Source organism: Colletotrichum acutatum, assembly GCF_030867785.1.
Source record: "Colletotrichum acutatum strain CBS 112980 chromosome Unknown BDZ83scaffold_58, whole genome shotgun sequence".
Taxonomy (NCBI): Eukaryota; Fungi; Ascomycota; class Sordariomycetes; order Glomerellales; family Glomerellaceae; genus Colletotrichum; species Colletotrichum acutatum.
In genome coordinates this window covers 153,706-168,078 of record NW_026849052.1, presented here as the reverse complement: position 1 = coordinate 168,078, position 14,373 = coordinate 153,706, and the positions used below count along the sequence as shown (strand labels likewise).

At 52.0% G+C, this 14,373-nt stretch overlaps 4 protein-coding genes and 1 non-coding gene across 5 annotated transcripts; 4 read left to right on the top strand and 1 right to left on the bottom strand.

The window, feature by feature from the left end:
• Nucleotides 1-254: 254 nt before the first annotated feature.
• On the top strand, nt 255-3,613 carry BDZ83DRAFT_720306 (uncharacterized protein; the record flags this gene model as incomplete). Its single annotated transcript, XM_060512261.1, has 8 exons — nt 255-350; nt 570-682; nt 829-1,656; nt 1,765-1,795; nt 1,859-1,914; nt 2,031-2,105; nt 2,379-2,593; nt 2,862-3,613. 8 exons carry the CDS (start codon nt 255-257, stop codon nt 3,611-3,613), a joined length of 2,166 nt encoding a protein of 721 aa, XP_060364004.1.
• Nucleotides 3,614-4,848: 1,235 nt separating this feature from the next.
• On the top strand, nt 4,849-7,797 carry BDZ83DRAFT_753069 (uncharacterized protein; the record flags this gene model as incomplete). Its single annotated transcript, XM_060514295.1, has 2 exons — nt 4,849-5,629; nt 5,705-7,797. 2 exons carry the CDS (start codon nt 4,849-4,851, stop codon nt 7,795-7,797), a joined length of 2,874 nt encoding a protein of 957 aa, XP_060364003.1.
• Nucleotides 7,798-8,863: 1,066 nt separating this feature from the next.
• Nucleotides 8,864-8,961, top strand: BDZ83DRAFT_t167. The gene has a single exon. It is a non-coding gene; the product is annotated as a tRNA-Gly (tRNA).
• Nucleotides 8,962-9,321: 360 nt separating this feature from the next.
• BDZ83DRAFT_369121 (uncharacterized protein) lies at nt 9,322-10,470 on the bottom strand. The gene is made up of 4 exons (XM_060502626.1): nt 10,418-10,470; nt 9,898-10,149; nt 9,580-9,689; nt 9,322-9,491 (listed from the first exon to the last, which is right to left on the bottom strand). The coding sequence occupies exons 2-4, from the start codon at nt 10,091-10,093 to the stop codon at nt 9,471-9,473; spliced, it is 327 nt and encodes a 108-aa protein (XP_060364002.1). The 5' UTR covers nt 10,094-10,149; nt 10,418-10,470; the 3' UTR covers nt 9,322-9,470.
• A 2,446-nt stretch (nt 10,471-12,916) lies between these two features.
• BDZ83DRAFT_652644 (uncharacterized protein) lies at nt 12,917-13,472 on the top strand (the record flags this gene model as incomplete). The annotated part of the gene is made up of 2 exons (XM_060510543.1): nt 12,917-12,991; nt 13,098-13,472. 2 exons carry the CDS (start codon nt 12,917-12,919, stop codon nt 13,470-13,472), a joined length of 450 nt encoding a protein of 149 aa, XP_060364001.1.
• Between the last annotated feature and the right edge of the window lie 901 nt (nt 13,473-14,373).

The window sequence follows — 14,373 nt, the reverse complement described above, 5'->3', positions numbered from 1 at the left end:
TTGCCCTGGGCCATTCTCCTGGCCGCTGCTGCCCCCTCATCGCCACTAGGGTTCTGCAGACTCAACGACCCCAGACCATTTGCCTAAGCTGGGCCTCTTTTCCCTCAGGTCTCGACCATTCTGTCTCTCTTGTCGCCCTGCCTAGCCTAGCATGCCACCCTTTCGCCTCAACATCAACTACCAAATCTCACTGAATGACCCGAACCCCCCTGGTTTCGACCATCCTCCCGAACCCCTTCACTATTAGGTGAATAATGAACTTCGATTCCAAATCTTTGGCTTCGAGCTCAACGGGGTCGGGCTCCAGCCGAATGTACCAAAAGAAGGACCGTGGCCCTATCGCCGCCATAGTAAGTTCAGCCCTAATCCTCGTACCTTTCCTTACCATCTCTAGCCTGGCCTTGTGGTCTTCGTGTCTATCACGCCGAAGGCTTTGAACAAGTGCCCGGTGGTAGATGATGGAAATTCGAAGGGCCGTTACCTTGATCCGCGAGAACATGCCGTCGCTTTCTTTCTCTTCCCTCTAGGCGTGACACGACTTGCCTGGATTTAGTCTGACATCTCTGTAGGCATGTTCGACTTGTCGTACAAGGAAGCAGAAATGCGACGAACGCAAGCCAACCTGTGGCTTCTGCGAAAAGAAGGGGCTTGACTGCTTCTACGGAGATCCAGTACCAACGAAGTAAGTCAGCGGCCCTGGCGCGACTCCTGGGAGCAAGATCAAACTTTGCTTCCCTCTTTGCCCGTCTCTCTTGGGCTGTAGCGAGCCAACGATCACGTCCTAGAGCAATGCTGTCAGCTCAGTCTGGACATGCTAACTGGCCATAGAAAAGACAAAAGCTTGGTTGAACTACTCGAAATCGTGAAAAACATCAACGACAACACCAGTCAAATACCGCAACTGTTCGCCCAGCTCCAGAATATGCCGATCAGCATTCCGTCTTCTTCACAGTCTGAAGATAGTGGCGATGACGCTTCATCGACAAGTACTTTGAAGGCCCAAGGCCGGCCTACCCCGAAGCCCTCACAGCAGGTCCCATACCGGTATGCGTCTGCAGTCACCAAGATGATGGCGTGGCCTGCAGTGAGACAGAAGCTAGAAGACGTCCAGCCCAAAATACCGAACCTCCAATCCGCCTTCCGGGAACCCGACTTTCCGTCCGAGTTGTTCCATCAGCAAGGCCAAGACCGGCGCCTTCCTCGAGGCGGGTTAGAAACGGCGAGCTATCATGAGCGTATATCGCTGGGCTTTCCGATGGAAGGGCCAGTGCCAAAATTGACGGAGATGAACTACACAACGCTTGTAGACCGCGTCAACACGTATTTCGATACCTTTAATCGGATCCATCCTGTTCTAGATCGCCAATATTTCATGGAGAAAATACTACAGGACGTTATCGGGAGCGAGTTTGAGGAAAATGCGGCATCTACGTTGGTGTGTCTAGTGTTGGCCCTTGCCGAGGTGGCTCTCGTCGGAGGATCGGGCGGTGCCTTTGCGGCCTTCGAGGACCACCCTGTCGGTGAACCTGTCAGGACAACAAACGACTTGGAATTCCGGCCTCCCGGTATTCTGTTCTTCAACGAAGCACGGCGGCGCTTGGGATTCTCAATGACAGAATGTGCTTTGGAGAATGTCCAGATGTATATCTTGGCGGGGTAAGTTTCCCGGAGCCGAGTCCGGCCGCCCGGGCCGCACCTTGGTGTGCGGACCTCCCGTATGGTGTGGAATTTTGACTAACCCGGAATTGGCTTGGCCAACGACAGGCTATACTACGAGTGCTGTTCTCGGCATGTGGTGAGTGAACCCCCGAGGGGAAGAGTGTCCGGACGGATTGGGCTGAATCAAAATCTCGCGTAGGAGTTCTGGAGAATGAACATATCGGCGTCCCTGGCTTGCCGTGCCTTGATTACCAGGTAAGTAGAAGCAGCTACGATGGTGGTGGCCTATCTGTCTGCGGCTGAGGCTGTCTGAGACTTTAAATGGCGGTGGTGAGGTGCTGATCCGGAAATGGGCTGACGGACCTTTGTAGTAACTCTGCCGAACTTCGCTCAGTGCGCGGCGATCAGATCCGCCGCGCCTTTTGGTATTGCTCCATCATGGAAACGTACGTGCATCGCAGATTTACAGTCCATCCCGAGAACCCCAACCCACGCCTCCTCTCCTGGCCCCATCGAGCCCCCAATCCCAGCCCCTGTTCTGCCCCTGGATCTTTGGCCAAGGCAGCCTCAGTTTGCGGATGAGCAAGGGGCTCCTGTTGCACCTCCTTCGTTGCTATTTCACACTCCTTTTTATGTTACTCCGTATACCTTTAGCTGTGGCAAGGGTTGCTCTTCCCGCCACAAGAATCCATCATCTAACAACCGGTGCTTTGCTGCAGTGGTCTTCACCTAGAACTTGACCTCCCTTTAACCGGCCTCGAGAAGCTGGAGGCCAGCATGCAACTACCAACATTTTCGGCCTATGCTCATACCGAAGATGCGAGTTTGAGTCAAAGTATTCACAACGACAAGAGATCTAATTGTGGTGAGATCTTCCTACGTCAGATTTCATTGCGAAACCTGGGGGTCAAGATCCACAATAGCCTGAGAAGAAGTGAGTTGGATTTCCCTTCCCCCCGTCGTCCCCCTCCTGGTTTTGGACCCTCTCTCCATTTCCACTTTCTTCCCAGCCTGGTCGACGCACGTCGATAACGCCTTGTTTGGAGTCTCCATATGCGCTTGGCTTCGTGTTCTTTGTCTTTTGCCACCTGCGTCGACCGCTGATGTGCGCCTCGCATATGGACCCCCTGGATGGGCGCAAGTGCAGTCGGAAGAAATCTCCAAGTTTTTTGACCCCCACTGACACGATGCATATGCACCAGTTCTTGGAGGATCCACTTCGAGATCAAACTGGAATTCGCCTGATCTAGCCGACTCTCTCGAAGATCTAGTTGGTGATTTGGCTTCGCAGCTCGACCAATGGCACTCTTCTTTGCCCAGCGTCTTGCATTGGGACAGGACGCAACATTTGGATGCATTCCAAGCATCCTTTCCTGTCCTCGATCCTCAGGTTCCTGACCAGCACTTTTACGCACCACCAACCTTGTATACCGCCGACGCCATGGAAGGGTTGCAGTCTGGTCCCATGCTGGGGTACCTCCATGATTCACTCTACACCAACTCGAACGATGTGCTCGAAGCTATACTACGGTCCCGATTCTACCATCTCGAATACTTACTATTCCGACCTTTTGTATACAAAGCTCTGCATACACGAGCAGAAAACTTGACTGAGACAGACTTGTCCGCAACCAAGAGATTTTTAGAGGCTTGTCTCCTCTGGCCCATCATCCTTCCGCCTGCTGCTCAGCACAAACGCATGATTCCTTGCCTCTACTTTTGGTCCCAAAACATCCTCGGCATACTAATCTTCTTGCACCTATCTGCAACGCACCCCACTCTCTTCCAAATTCGACAGAGCCGTTGCGACTCAACTTTTGACGAGGCAGCGAACATGACGATTACGCAGGGTATCAATTGGCTTCGGGGCCTCAAGGACGAGGACAGCTCTACACGGTGGTGTTGGACCATTGTTCAGGGCTTATATCCTGACAGACCCATCATGCAACAGTAGAACCGGATCGCTATGGGCCGATGAACGAGAAAGATGAGACCTCGGATAATGTCACCAACGAAGCGGCCCTAGTAATAGAAGGCCGCACTTAGACGACTTGGGAAACAGGCAGTCCACGGTGCACAAAAACGAACTGTGGATGGTGCAAAAAGGCATAGAGATCTAGCATCGGGAGACGCAAGGTTGCATTCTTCATTACATGGCGTTCTGGTTTCCGGGGCACACGACTCGCATCATCGGTATCATTTTCATCACTATATGTATGAACGACGACTTGGTTGAGTGAGCAGGCCAAGCAATAAGTCTCTGGAACGCATGGACGGTTATAGAAGCAAATAGGTGTTGATGACATTGATGGCCCTATGGCATTATAGGATTAGCATGTAGCTTGCAGCAGGCGAGAGCTATCAGTCCATCGTGATATTTCCACACTGGACGTTGGGGAATCTTCTTTTCTTCGCAGGGTATATGCGGCTTGATTAATTTAAAGGCATCTCTTCTCTGAAATTACCATCTATCCGTCCATTGCCTTTCTTCAAGGGTAGCGGATGAACAAAGGTGAGAGCTTATCGAATACTCTTCTTTCGACCTACCCTTGATGCCCGATGGACGACGGGCGAGACTAGGTGGAGAGTGCATTCGGGAGATCTTCCTTAATAGCCCTCTTAAACTTTATATCTACATCGAAGAGTGTTGATATCTTATGTAAGGCAGAGAAAGTAGGATCATGGGGCCCCTGTGGTGGAGTGGGCGCCAACCTGCCTTAGACTTGACGGCAGCAACTTGATGGCTTAGATTCACAAAATGCGCCTTCCGTGCTCCAAAACGAACCTAACCTGCTTGGCAGCTTCCCGGGATCAAGCTGACAAGCGCAACAGACCTGCAAGACATTCCTATAGGAGGGGAGTGCCCCCGTAACTGCACAAGAAAGTTCGGCGATTCGTTGTCCTCGCACAGCTCTTGCGTAGATGTTTGGTCGGGCTGCATTCCTCTTCGTCACAACACTACCCGCCAAAGAGGGCGCCGACAACATCCCTTTCTTAGAAGTCAACGGCTCGAAAGTAACAGCCCAACCATCACTTCCAATACGAATAGTTTGTATGTATCATTAAGGTGAGGGTCTTCTGCATCTTTCATTCGCTGATATGGAAAGCAGCATCATTAGGAGGCCATATCACATAGCCTGCCTTCGGCGCCGACCTTATGACACTCATCCTCCTACATCATAACTCATCATGGCGATTCCAAACCATTTTGTCGTGTACAAACGCGACGCCAGGCAACTCGCATACTGGATGGTCCACGCATCTAACTTTATCTTCAAGACACGGAAAAGGGACGACGGCGCCTGGGAGTCGCCTATCGAGTTCAATACAACCGGACAGATCCACGTCGACGACTTCCAATCGGTCGCAAAGTTCGTGAGCAAGCACATGCAGGCGATACCTCCTGCTACATTCCGCCTATTTAGGTCCGTCATCAACGCGAGGACGGAGCACCTGGTCTTCTTGCGACGCATCGTAAGCGAGGAAGACCCTCAATATGGCAAAGACATCAAGATTCACGACACCTTTGTCCGACTCGTTACAGAAGCTTTCGTTGCCCTTGGCGGTGATGCCTGGATAGAGACCGAGCAGCCAAGAGGCGTGCAAGGTCGATCGGATTCCAGCAATTTGACTCCTGAAAAACTTGCCGACTTCATCAATTTCTCGGCGTCGGACTTGAAAAGCCTCAGCCTTGATAGCTCAGGAGAGAATTCAAGTGACGCCGTCCCTGCTCCTCTTCATGGATCTCAAAGGCGAGCCCAAGCAAAATCGGGTAGAGGGGGCAAGGGCAAGAAAAAGGCGAAGAAGGCTCCCGCCGCCCTCTTGAACCAGGTACCTATTGAGCAATACAGCATTGTCGAAGCCGATGGCATTGGAAAAGCCGAGTCATTCATGGCTGCTTGTGCAATCGCCAAAGAGTGCGTCATCCTCAGAAACTATCTCCAGAATATCTGGCGCGAGGCAGCCTACGGTGGGTTGCATGGTGGTATTGCCGGTACACTGTCTAAAGTCGCTATTGAAATGGTCTAGGATACCGAATTGGAAGTCTTCGGCGAGTGCCCAGAATTACAATCGTACGAGACGTTTATAGCGGCCATCATCCGTGGAAACCTCGAGACTGCACAAGGCTCATTCATCAAAGCTTTGGCAAAACTGAGTCCGGCAAGCCAGCATGAAGGAACCAAGACGACCTCTATCAACTTGAAGGAGTACATTCAGCTTGGTGCCTACCGAGATTTTGTTGATTTCCTCGAAGACTATCAACAGTCAGAGGATGGGAAGCCTACTACGAAGATGCTTGTCAAGATCAAAGACTGGGATCCCACGCTAGACTTACAACATACTACGAAGAGGGAAAGATTGAAGTGGCGGAGATCATACACAATCAACTGGCTTTATGATCTCGTCAACTCCTACACAGCCCCCAAACGCCGTGATGGAGAGTGGGTGCGGCTTGAAAACTTACCAAATTGTCCGTTGACTGGCTCTGAACCGCTTCTTGGTCTTCAGGATTTCGCATGTTTTGTCACTTCATTGTTAATGAAGAAGCCAGGAACGGATGTTCTCCAAGACATCATGCCTCATCGCGTTTTTCAGCTACAATGCATTGTCGATGCTTTCACAGTATCATGTGGCTGGATCAACACCACTCGGCGGGGGCACGTTCTTGGACCAAGATCTCCGGATACGCTTGGTCCGATGAAAGACATTGACGGGTTTCTGGGACGCAGACCCATTGGAAACAGTACTCAGGAGATCGGCAGCAATGACAAAGGCAGAGGCAAAGGCGGTACCAAGCTGTACATCGGTGACATTGAGCTGTCTATCGGCGACAACGAAAAGGATGACGGCAGAATTCAGAACGACGACAAGAAGCTGGGGGTCAGCAATGGGCTTCTTCGGTCTGCCAACTTGATGGCCGACTTTTACGGGGCAGAATTCCGTAACGCCCATAGGCAGCCAATGATGGGTTTCTTGAGCGTCTTTTGCAGAGAGTTCGACTTCCTGGGTCAGTCAGTCCCAATGAATGGCGACATACTACCAATATCTCGCTTCGATCGTACCGGCCTCAATGGTATGTGGAGATACTCTCCGTACCTCTGCGGCGTGGGAGTGATGGAGGGCCTTGAAAGGGTTTACCGCACAAGCATGCTCATCTGGGACAGCCTCGAGGAACCGACGGCAATGATACATCTCCACAACATGCTTGTACAGAATGGGCACATCAAGAAGCCTTTGGCTCACTATCAAGTGCTACAGGAAATGTTTCGAGAGAGCTTCTTTCTCGATGGCCAAGTTCCACAGTCCAACTTTGCTGAAGCCTTCCTTGGCATTGGAGAGCTCCTATGGGGTGCTGGCAGAGCGAAACAAGAGCCAGCCCTTCCGGCATCAGCGGGATACCATCGCTCAGTCGACGTTAGCAGAAACGTGGCCTTCAAGACCAAGTCTCATATGTTGCTTTACCGAGAAGCGAATTGGCATGTCGAATGGATACCGGACAAGGCACTCAATCCACGAACTCGTTTGGCCTTACTTCGCGCTTCGAAGCTGATTGCCAATACTCCTTTGAACAGCATGACCAAGGATCAGAAGAGTCTAATTGACCGCGTCAAGAAAGCTTTAGGCGTAGACGATCAAGAGCTACTGTCCCGAGGGAATGCCCTGTTGAAAAAGCTCGGTGAAACACGGCCCCACCAGTCCAGCACCGGCCGGAACGGTAGGCCGATTGAAGTCGTGTTCAGGGATCATGTTAGGCCTAGTCGAGTGCAAATACTCGATTTGATCAAAGCAGACTTGTACGACGATATTTGTGGGAACCGCTCTTACTCCACATTCAACTACATACTGTTGTATGTCAATATGATCGAAACCTTTGAGAAGATTGAATACGAACTTGCAAGAGCACAAGATTCCGACTGCCAGGGCGTTCTGGAGCTGGGGACGAGACTTCGTATGGTTGATGGACTGCTGCGGAAAGAGCGAGAAAGGGAGAGCGTCAAGGTTGTGGCAAAGGTCTTCGAGAGCCAGAGGGAGTTGCCGTGTCGCTATCCCCGGAACGAGACGTCAGTGAGACCATCGCTCTTGGGAGAGGATACCTTGAACTATGACGAAGAAGATATGTTGTGCTCAGTCATGTGAAGATGGAGACTCATCCTCGGGCCGTGGTTCTGTGAAGAGAGATGGTTGTCTGCATGGACAAGTGTCTTGGAGGGTTGAGTAAACTTGCCACCAAGTTGCAGCGATTGGGTGAATATGGTTATTGGACACAGTCAGATTGACCGTCAGACTTGTATTAGAATTCAAGCGATGAATAGCGGTCTAGAAAGCGGCCTACGATGACTCGAGAGAACTCTGGTGAACGTATTGTGAAAGCTGGGGGCAATCCATCGCCATCACTCCTTGCACGTGGGTGTCGCTTATTGACAATATGGAGGATGAGACATTCAGATTGCGAACGGTCGGGTATGATGAATCGAAGTGAATTGATTCTGAATGATGATCTTCGAGGCGCTTGAGAATATGTTGAACTTGTGATATCCAGCCCTCTCCCGCTGTGCTCATGAGATGTCTCCGTCCGCCCCGTATGATACCGAACGAATACGTTTGGAACTTGGTTCATCTTCATCAGAGTCGGCTGGTCATCAGAGACGAGTGAGTGGGAGTATGCCGACGACGTGGAACCGGTAACTTGGTGACTTCTAATGTCCGTTCTTGACGTGGGGCAAGGCACAGTATCGACGGACATGCCCGCGGTCTCCAAGTCCTGAGGGATATTGAGGAGGCTGTTCTCAACGAGACATACGGATTAGTGGGTTCAACTTCAGAGACAGGACATTCGCAGCTCAGGCGCGGTCTTGAGCGTAGATGGACCACCGGCATCGTGTAAGCGGAGTGATCCTAGACGAAGCCGAGACTGCCTACCCTGTCATACTCGCGGTACTGACCGCGGACGATAACGTGTCGACTCACGCATCGTGACGAGGGAAACCTCGAACTCCCTATTGCGTTTCACACATACCATCAAGATGAAAACTCACCAGCGTACCGCCTTTCACTCACCCTTCCTCTGACCTCAGCTCACGATCCCACCAAACCCCATGAACTCCACTAACGAACATCACAAAACCCCAGAGCGGGGTCCATCCGTCCCGCCGCTTTTCCCTTCATCGTGAGATTGCCGCCTCACTATCCACCATGAATCCCAGCACTTGTAGTGTAGTGGTTATCATCCTCGCCTTCCACTTCCCGACTTCGGGATTTCAGAATTAGCGAGGGACCCGGATTCGAATCCCGGCAGGTGCAATTGTTTTGCATTTTTTCGTCTCCAACCCTCATCTCCTGTTCAGAGTCTATATTATGCCTCATGTCGCTCTTCAAATCGCTCATTCTCCTCCTGCATTCTACTTAGTTCTCGATCATCTCGTGATGTTCGTATCCATGATGCATGAAAGTCGACATTGGCGTTGCATATACTTTCTTCACACATTCGTCGTCAGACGACGGCGGGCCTTGAAAACAGGTCTCGATAGGTCTCGTGACCAGTAGTGTCCCGCGGTAGCGAGGTAGCGAGTATTGAAATGCGTCTCGATGGAGTCCAACCTGAACTCAATATCTCTCGACCATGAGACATTTTTGACTAAACTCCGTGAAAGAATGCCAAAAATTAACAGGGATGATGAAGAGTAGGGCGAACGAACAGTGAGGATATCCAAGTGTACTTACAACAGATGTCAAAGTCGTCTCCGTCCCACTTCTCGAGCGATGGCTTTCTCTCCCACATATGCATATACACACGCCTCTCTCGCATCACATCAAGAGAGGTCGAGCGACCACTTTTATCGTTCATTGAGCACGCGAACAACGCACCACACGCGCGCGCGTGCCCTGAGCAACTACAGCCGAGGAACTAAGGTAACTTACTGCGCTGCCGAAAAAAAAAAGAGACCTGTAGCGCCAATTCTGCCCAGACTGCGGGCGAAGCCAAAAAGTCGAAGAAAGGAGCGGCGCCAAAGCGGGACCTGGGACTTCGCCTGTTTTCACCCTCGCTTGGGGTTTAGTCTCAGTCCATAGCGCAACATTGTAGTGCCTCGGACGTTTCTCTCTGTCTCGCTTTCCTTCATCCCCGTCTCCTCTTCTTTTCTTTTTGCTGTTTCTTCTCCCTCCGAATCGATTCTCCTCCGGTTGAATTTCTCCCCCGGGGGTGGGTTGGAAGGGCAGGAAGGGCGAGTTTAGGCATACATATCTCTCCAAGCCCACGATGTCGATGAGGGGGCGTGTCGTCGTCGTTTACCAAGAAATCGGACTGGAACGTCAAGCGGATGGACCCGTGCACACCGTGGCGTCCAGATTCACCAACGACATTTGATGTCTCCTTCGCGGTGGCGCCAAATAAGGGAAGAGAAGGAAAAATTTGAACAATGAGGCGTCGTCCCATTCCCTCGGTTGAGGAGGAAGAATCTTGTTAGCCGCCCGCAGCGAGTGGCTTCAACGCTACGAAGTAGATCAGTCAGTCAAACCAACAAAAAGGAAGGATGGTCGAAAAAAAACTTGCTCGTCGTATTCTCTCGTGCGTCTTTCGGGTAGAGGTGCAACATCGACAAGTCTTGCATCTTTCTGCCCGCAAAACCCTGTCCAGCCTGCAAGCCATAGAGAGCCAGCGCAGTGCTTGAAGGGCGGGATTCAAGCTAAAAAAAGGGACCAAGGTCACCAAACCCACCTCAAAGGCTCATGTGGGTGGCATGGGAGGTAAACTTCTTACCTCAGTACTGTAAATCCTAAACTAATTAGCCCACCAAGCCCCTAATGACAAACGGCATACAACGCTCGCATGCCGCGGACTGCTAGACAGCAGGACTAGTCTGGCGCTAGGTCCATCAGTGACGTGAGCCGCGAGCCGGGCGCCACTATTGAAAGTATATATGTCGTACGGGATAATTAGAGATTGGAGCAACAATGGAGACGAAGAGAGCCCTGCGGCAGTGGTAGAGTAGGGACGGGTGCGGTCCGGCGCTTAGAGCCGTCACTTCGTCTGTGACTGCCCTTCCCGCCTCGTATCTCTATATTTGACCTTTGTTTGCCGAAGGAGGGGGCCAGTTGCAGCAGCATGAAGGGGTGTACAGTTTGACAGTGTACTACCACCAACGTGCTGCCAAATGTACATGGTTCCTTGTCGTCGGGGATCCTGCCAGAGGGGGCATCGTCTAGTGGCCGGCAGTGTCATTGGTTTGCGGCTCTTGGTGGGCGTCTAGCGATCGCCCTACACCTCTCTACTCTAGCCCTGGTGAGTTCGGCTATCATTGCTGCCCATTCGTCGATCAGGCTTGCATCTGCCCCTGATAGATGATCCAACTGAATGCTCTAGAGGGAACTTCGGTGCCTCGGGTTTGCAATCCACTGGTTGTCACTGGTCCGAGCCGGCCCAATTATAAATCGGCCCGGTGTAGACATTCCGGACTTCAACATGGCATATGGTCGGAGGAAATAGGCCGGTCAGCGTTGCAACATCTAGTACGGAAGCTTCGTACGATTTTTCACTTCCATCTGCCGAGTGCTGCAGGCCTGCTCCGGGATGTCAAAACCAAATTGATCCGCTTCAGGGGTGATGTCCCGCTCTTTCTCTCGCTGTCTTATGCTGCGCCGTCAAGCTTTCTCGGCCGGGGCTTGACCCGGCTCGGCGTGCAGTTTCCGTTACCGATAACGACGTTTTGGAGAAACGTCGAAATCGAAAAGCATCACGTATGAGGTGACACCAAGTCTGTCCAGCTTCCCCAATAAACAAGAATGTAGGTAATTCAAGTAGTAAGCTCAGTTCCGATCTTCCGTCAAGCAGAGGTCTTCAGTGATAACATAGTGAGGCATTCGTTGTGATTTCAGTGTGACGCAGACTCACAGCTCAGAGACACTTACAAGCACCTACAGTCAATAGAACTGGGAGGAGCACGGACTGGACGCAGCACCGAGATCGGATGGCGCCCGTATTCGTGCCGGCTTGCTCCTCCATAAGAGGCGCAAAGAACTACCCTCCAGGCTTCTGTCGTTAGAGTCGCCCGCGCCTGGAAGCGAGGTAAAGGCACAAGCGGTCCGGGCCATCGAGCGGGCGATCTATGCTGCTGCATTATGCAAGACTACGTGGGTGGTGCCAGCAGCCTAAGCCTCCGAGCGTGAGTCGGAGATGAAAGCATGCCTGTGCTCGTGTCTCCAATGTCGGTTTTCCATGCCAATTCTCCCGAATCCTGGGACATAGAGGTTAGGTGGCTGGTGCGGGGAAAGACGACCGTCCGGCAAGGTGATCAAGGGTGGTGGCCGAGCGGGCCAGGGATCTCTACAAGCTTCATTCCGCCTCATCTTGCCGGAGCAAGACGCATGTACGGATAGCCTTTTGGACGTCGTCCAGAGAATCAGGAGACGGGGAGGAAGAATGTTTGCTGGTCTGCGTGGAGTTGACAAAGAGCTTCTCCGTCCCGACCAAATAACCCAGACAGGCGAGCGCCACGCGTCCACATCCTCTGAGAAGTTTGGATGATGTTTCAGTCTCCCTCGTGGTCAGACACGGCGGTAACCCAAACAACGGGTGCAAGGCGGGGGAATGAAAAGAAGCAAATCTTGGGAGCAAACCGATACGGAGCTGCCGGTAAACCCGGGCCCCCGGACGGCCATGTCTCTTCCCCTCCCGGACCGTTCAATCCTCAAGACGAGTGGAGCAGGGCACCGTGACCGTCCACAAAGCCTCCGGGTCATCCGGGTGAAATGGGCCACTGAGTGTCTAGGCGACCCTGACTTTAGTCACTAACAAGTTGGAAGCTTGCCAAATGAGTTCCCCAATAAGCTCCAGTGCTCCGAAGTTTAAACTTAATTGAGCTCATAAGAACCCAGCAACAGCCAATGAGACAAGTCATTTGCGCCAGTGGTGCAACGTTATGATTGGTGTGATTTCCCGAAAGCGTCCATGGCCAAGGGGGCCGGTCGATGGAAGGGGGAAACAAAATAAAGATGGTGGCGCTCATACCGAGTATGATAGTTTGAATCGGGAAGTGGTATGCCACCACGGTCGCAGTGCCATGTATCCGTAGCGCAACAAGCTTTCAGCTTTTCCCCTCTCGGGATCCTCTTTGTTCTTTTGCCTCGCTCTTTACTCTTCTGCTCTCCTCGCTACAACTCCATCCGTGCTGTTGTAAACATCGTCTCTTCGTCGATGCTTCCTTTTTGACGCGCTCAGACTACGCACGACACGTCTTCTCGTCTTCGAAACACAGTCGCCATGAGATTTTCCGCTGTAGTCGTCGCGCTTGCCGGCTTTGCCGCCGCGCAGCAGAATGCGCTACCCACGTGCGCTGTACGTCTCCCCCTGGTCCTTATGATTTCTCTCGTTTGCTAGAGTGCCAAAGATGCTCACAGTTGCCTATCATTCGTGTGCTGACGGCCGGATTGTGAATGGATAGCAAGGCTGCGTAAATCAATACACTACTGGCAGTGGCATTGCTGGCTGCAGTCAGATCGACGTCAAGTGCATCTGCTCCAACTCTGGCTTCCTTGACGGCATCGCATGCTGTCTCGCCGGTGCCTGTCCTCAAGCCGACCAGGACACCGCCGTCAAGTACGCAAAAGACATCTGCACCGGAGCAGGCGTCACCGTCCCCGATCAAGTCGTCTGTAAGAGCGCCAACTCGACATCATCGGCCACTGCTTCGCAAACGACCGCCGCTGCGACCGGAGCAACGGCGTCCGCCTCTGCTACCAGCACACCGAATGCTGCGTCTACAATGGGTCCGGTTGCGTTTCTTGGAGGTCTTATTGCCGCCCTGGTCGCATTGTGAACTTGGATTGGAGTCGGGTTGATGGTTGTAGGATAATGGTTGGAAAGTGCGTCACGAAATGGTAGACGGGCTCGGCTGCGCATGCTGCTCTCTGTGTCTCTCTCTGATAGCTTCTGGAATTGACCCGAATAATACGGGGTTGTAATTATCGCTTCAGCCAAATAAATAGTCGTAAACACTTTATTTCAACCTCGCAAATATCAACCTCGCGTTGAATATGTGCTAGGGTGAGATGATGGTGAGAACCAGGCGTCACCATCGCAGTAGAGCAGAAATCACAGGACGATGACGCTGGGATGACGGACCGTCATTCGTTATATCGGATGCTTGGTGTCTGACATCGAATGGTTCAATCGAGCCGAAACATTTTCCGGCCGCGTAAATGACCATGGCCCGGCAGAACTGTGGCTAAAGGAACTCATAAGCATCAAGTGTTGAGAGTCGAGACCCCTAGACCTTGCACTGGATGACAATTATTTGCCGAACGGTCAGCGAGGATGACGTGAGGAACGTCTGTGAGCCTCAAACCGTCCGTTCACCGAGCTTGTTCTGTGCACTCGTTCTCAAGCTGCATGATTTGTTCCAAGGTTATTTTGGGTTCTCGATGAACCTTCTTTCAAGGATCTCGAATGTGTCCAAAACACCCTCGGGCCCCTCAAGTAAAATAGTCATAGAGGGGAAGCAAGCGGTGAGTGCGTTTTGGTATGATCGCTTCCAACACAACTTGACTACGGAGTACAAGGTTGCTTCAAGACGACATCAGGTGACTAGGCTCAAGGGTTGAACACATCATGATTCGCTACCAACTTCGCGAGTGAGCATCGGTTAGCAGATGCAGAGAGTTACTGCCGGTGGTGACTCGGGACTAGGCTCACAGTAAGGTTCTGTCGGCCGTCACAGA

Bases quoted from the DNA above. Each gene is read 5' to 3' on its own strand.
- BDZ83DRAFT_369121 (XM_060502626.1), bottom strand. From the start codon at position 10,093: ATGGGACGACGCCTCATTGTTCAAATTTTTCCTTCTCTTCCCTTATTT. The intron at 9,690-9,897 runs GTATGCCTAAAC...GGGTGAAAACAG, and splicing joins TCGTGGGCTTGGAGAGATAT to GCGAAGTCCCAGGTCCCGCT. The intron at 9,492-9,579 runs GTAAGTTACCTT...GAACGATAAAAG, and splicing joins TTTTTTTTTTCGGCAGCGCA to TGGTCGCTCGACCTCTCTTG.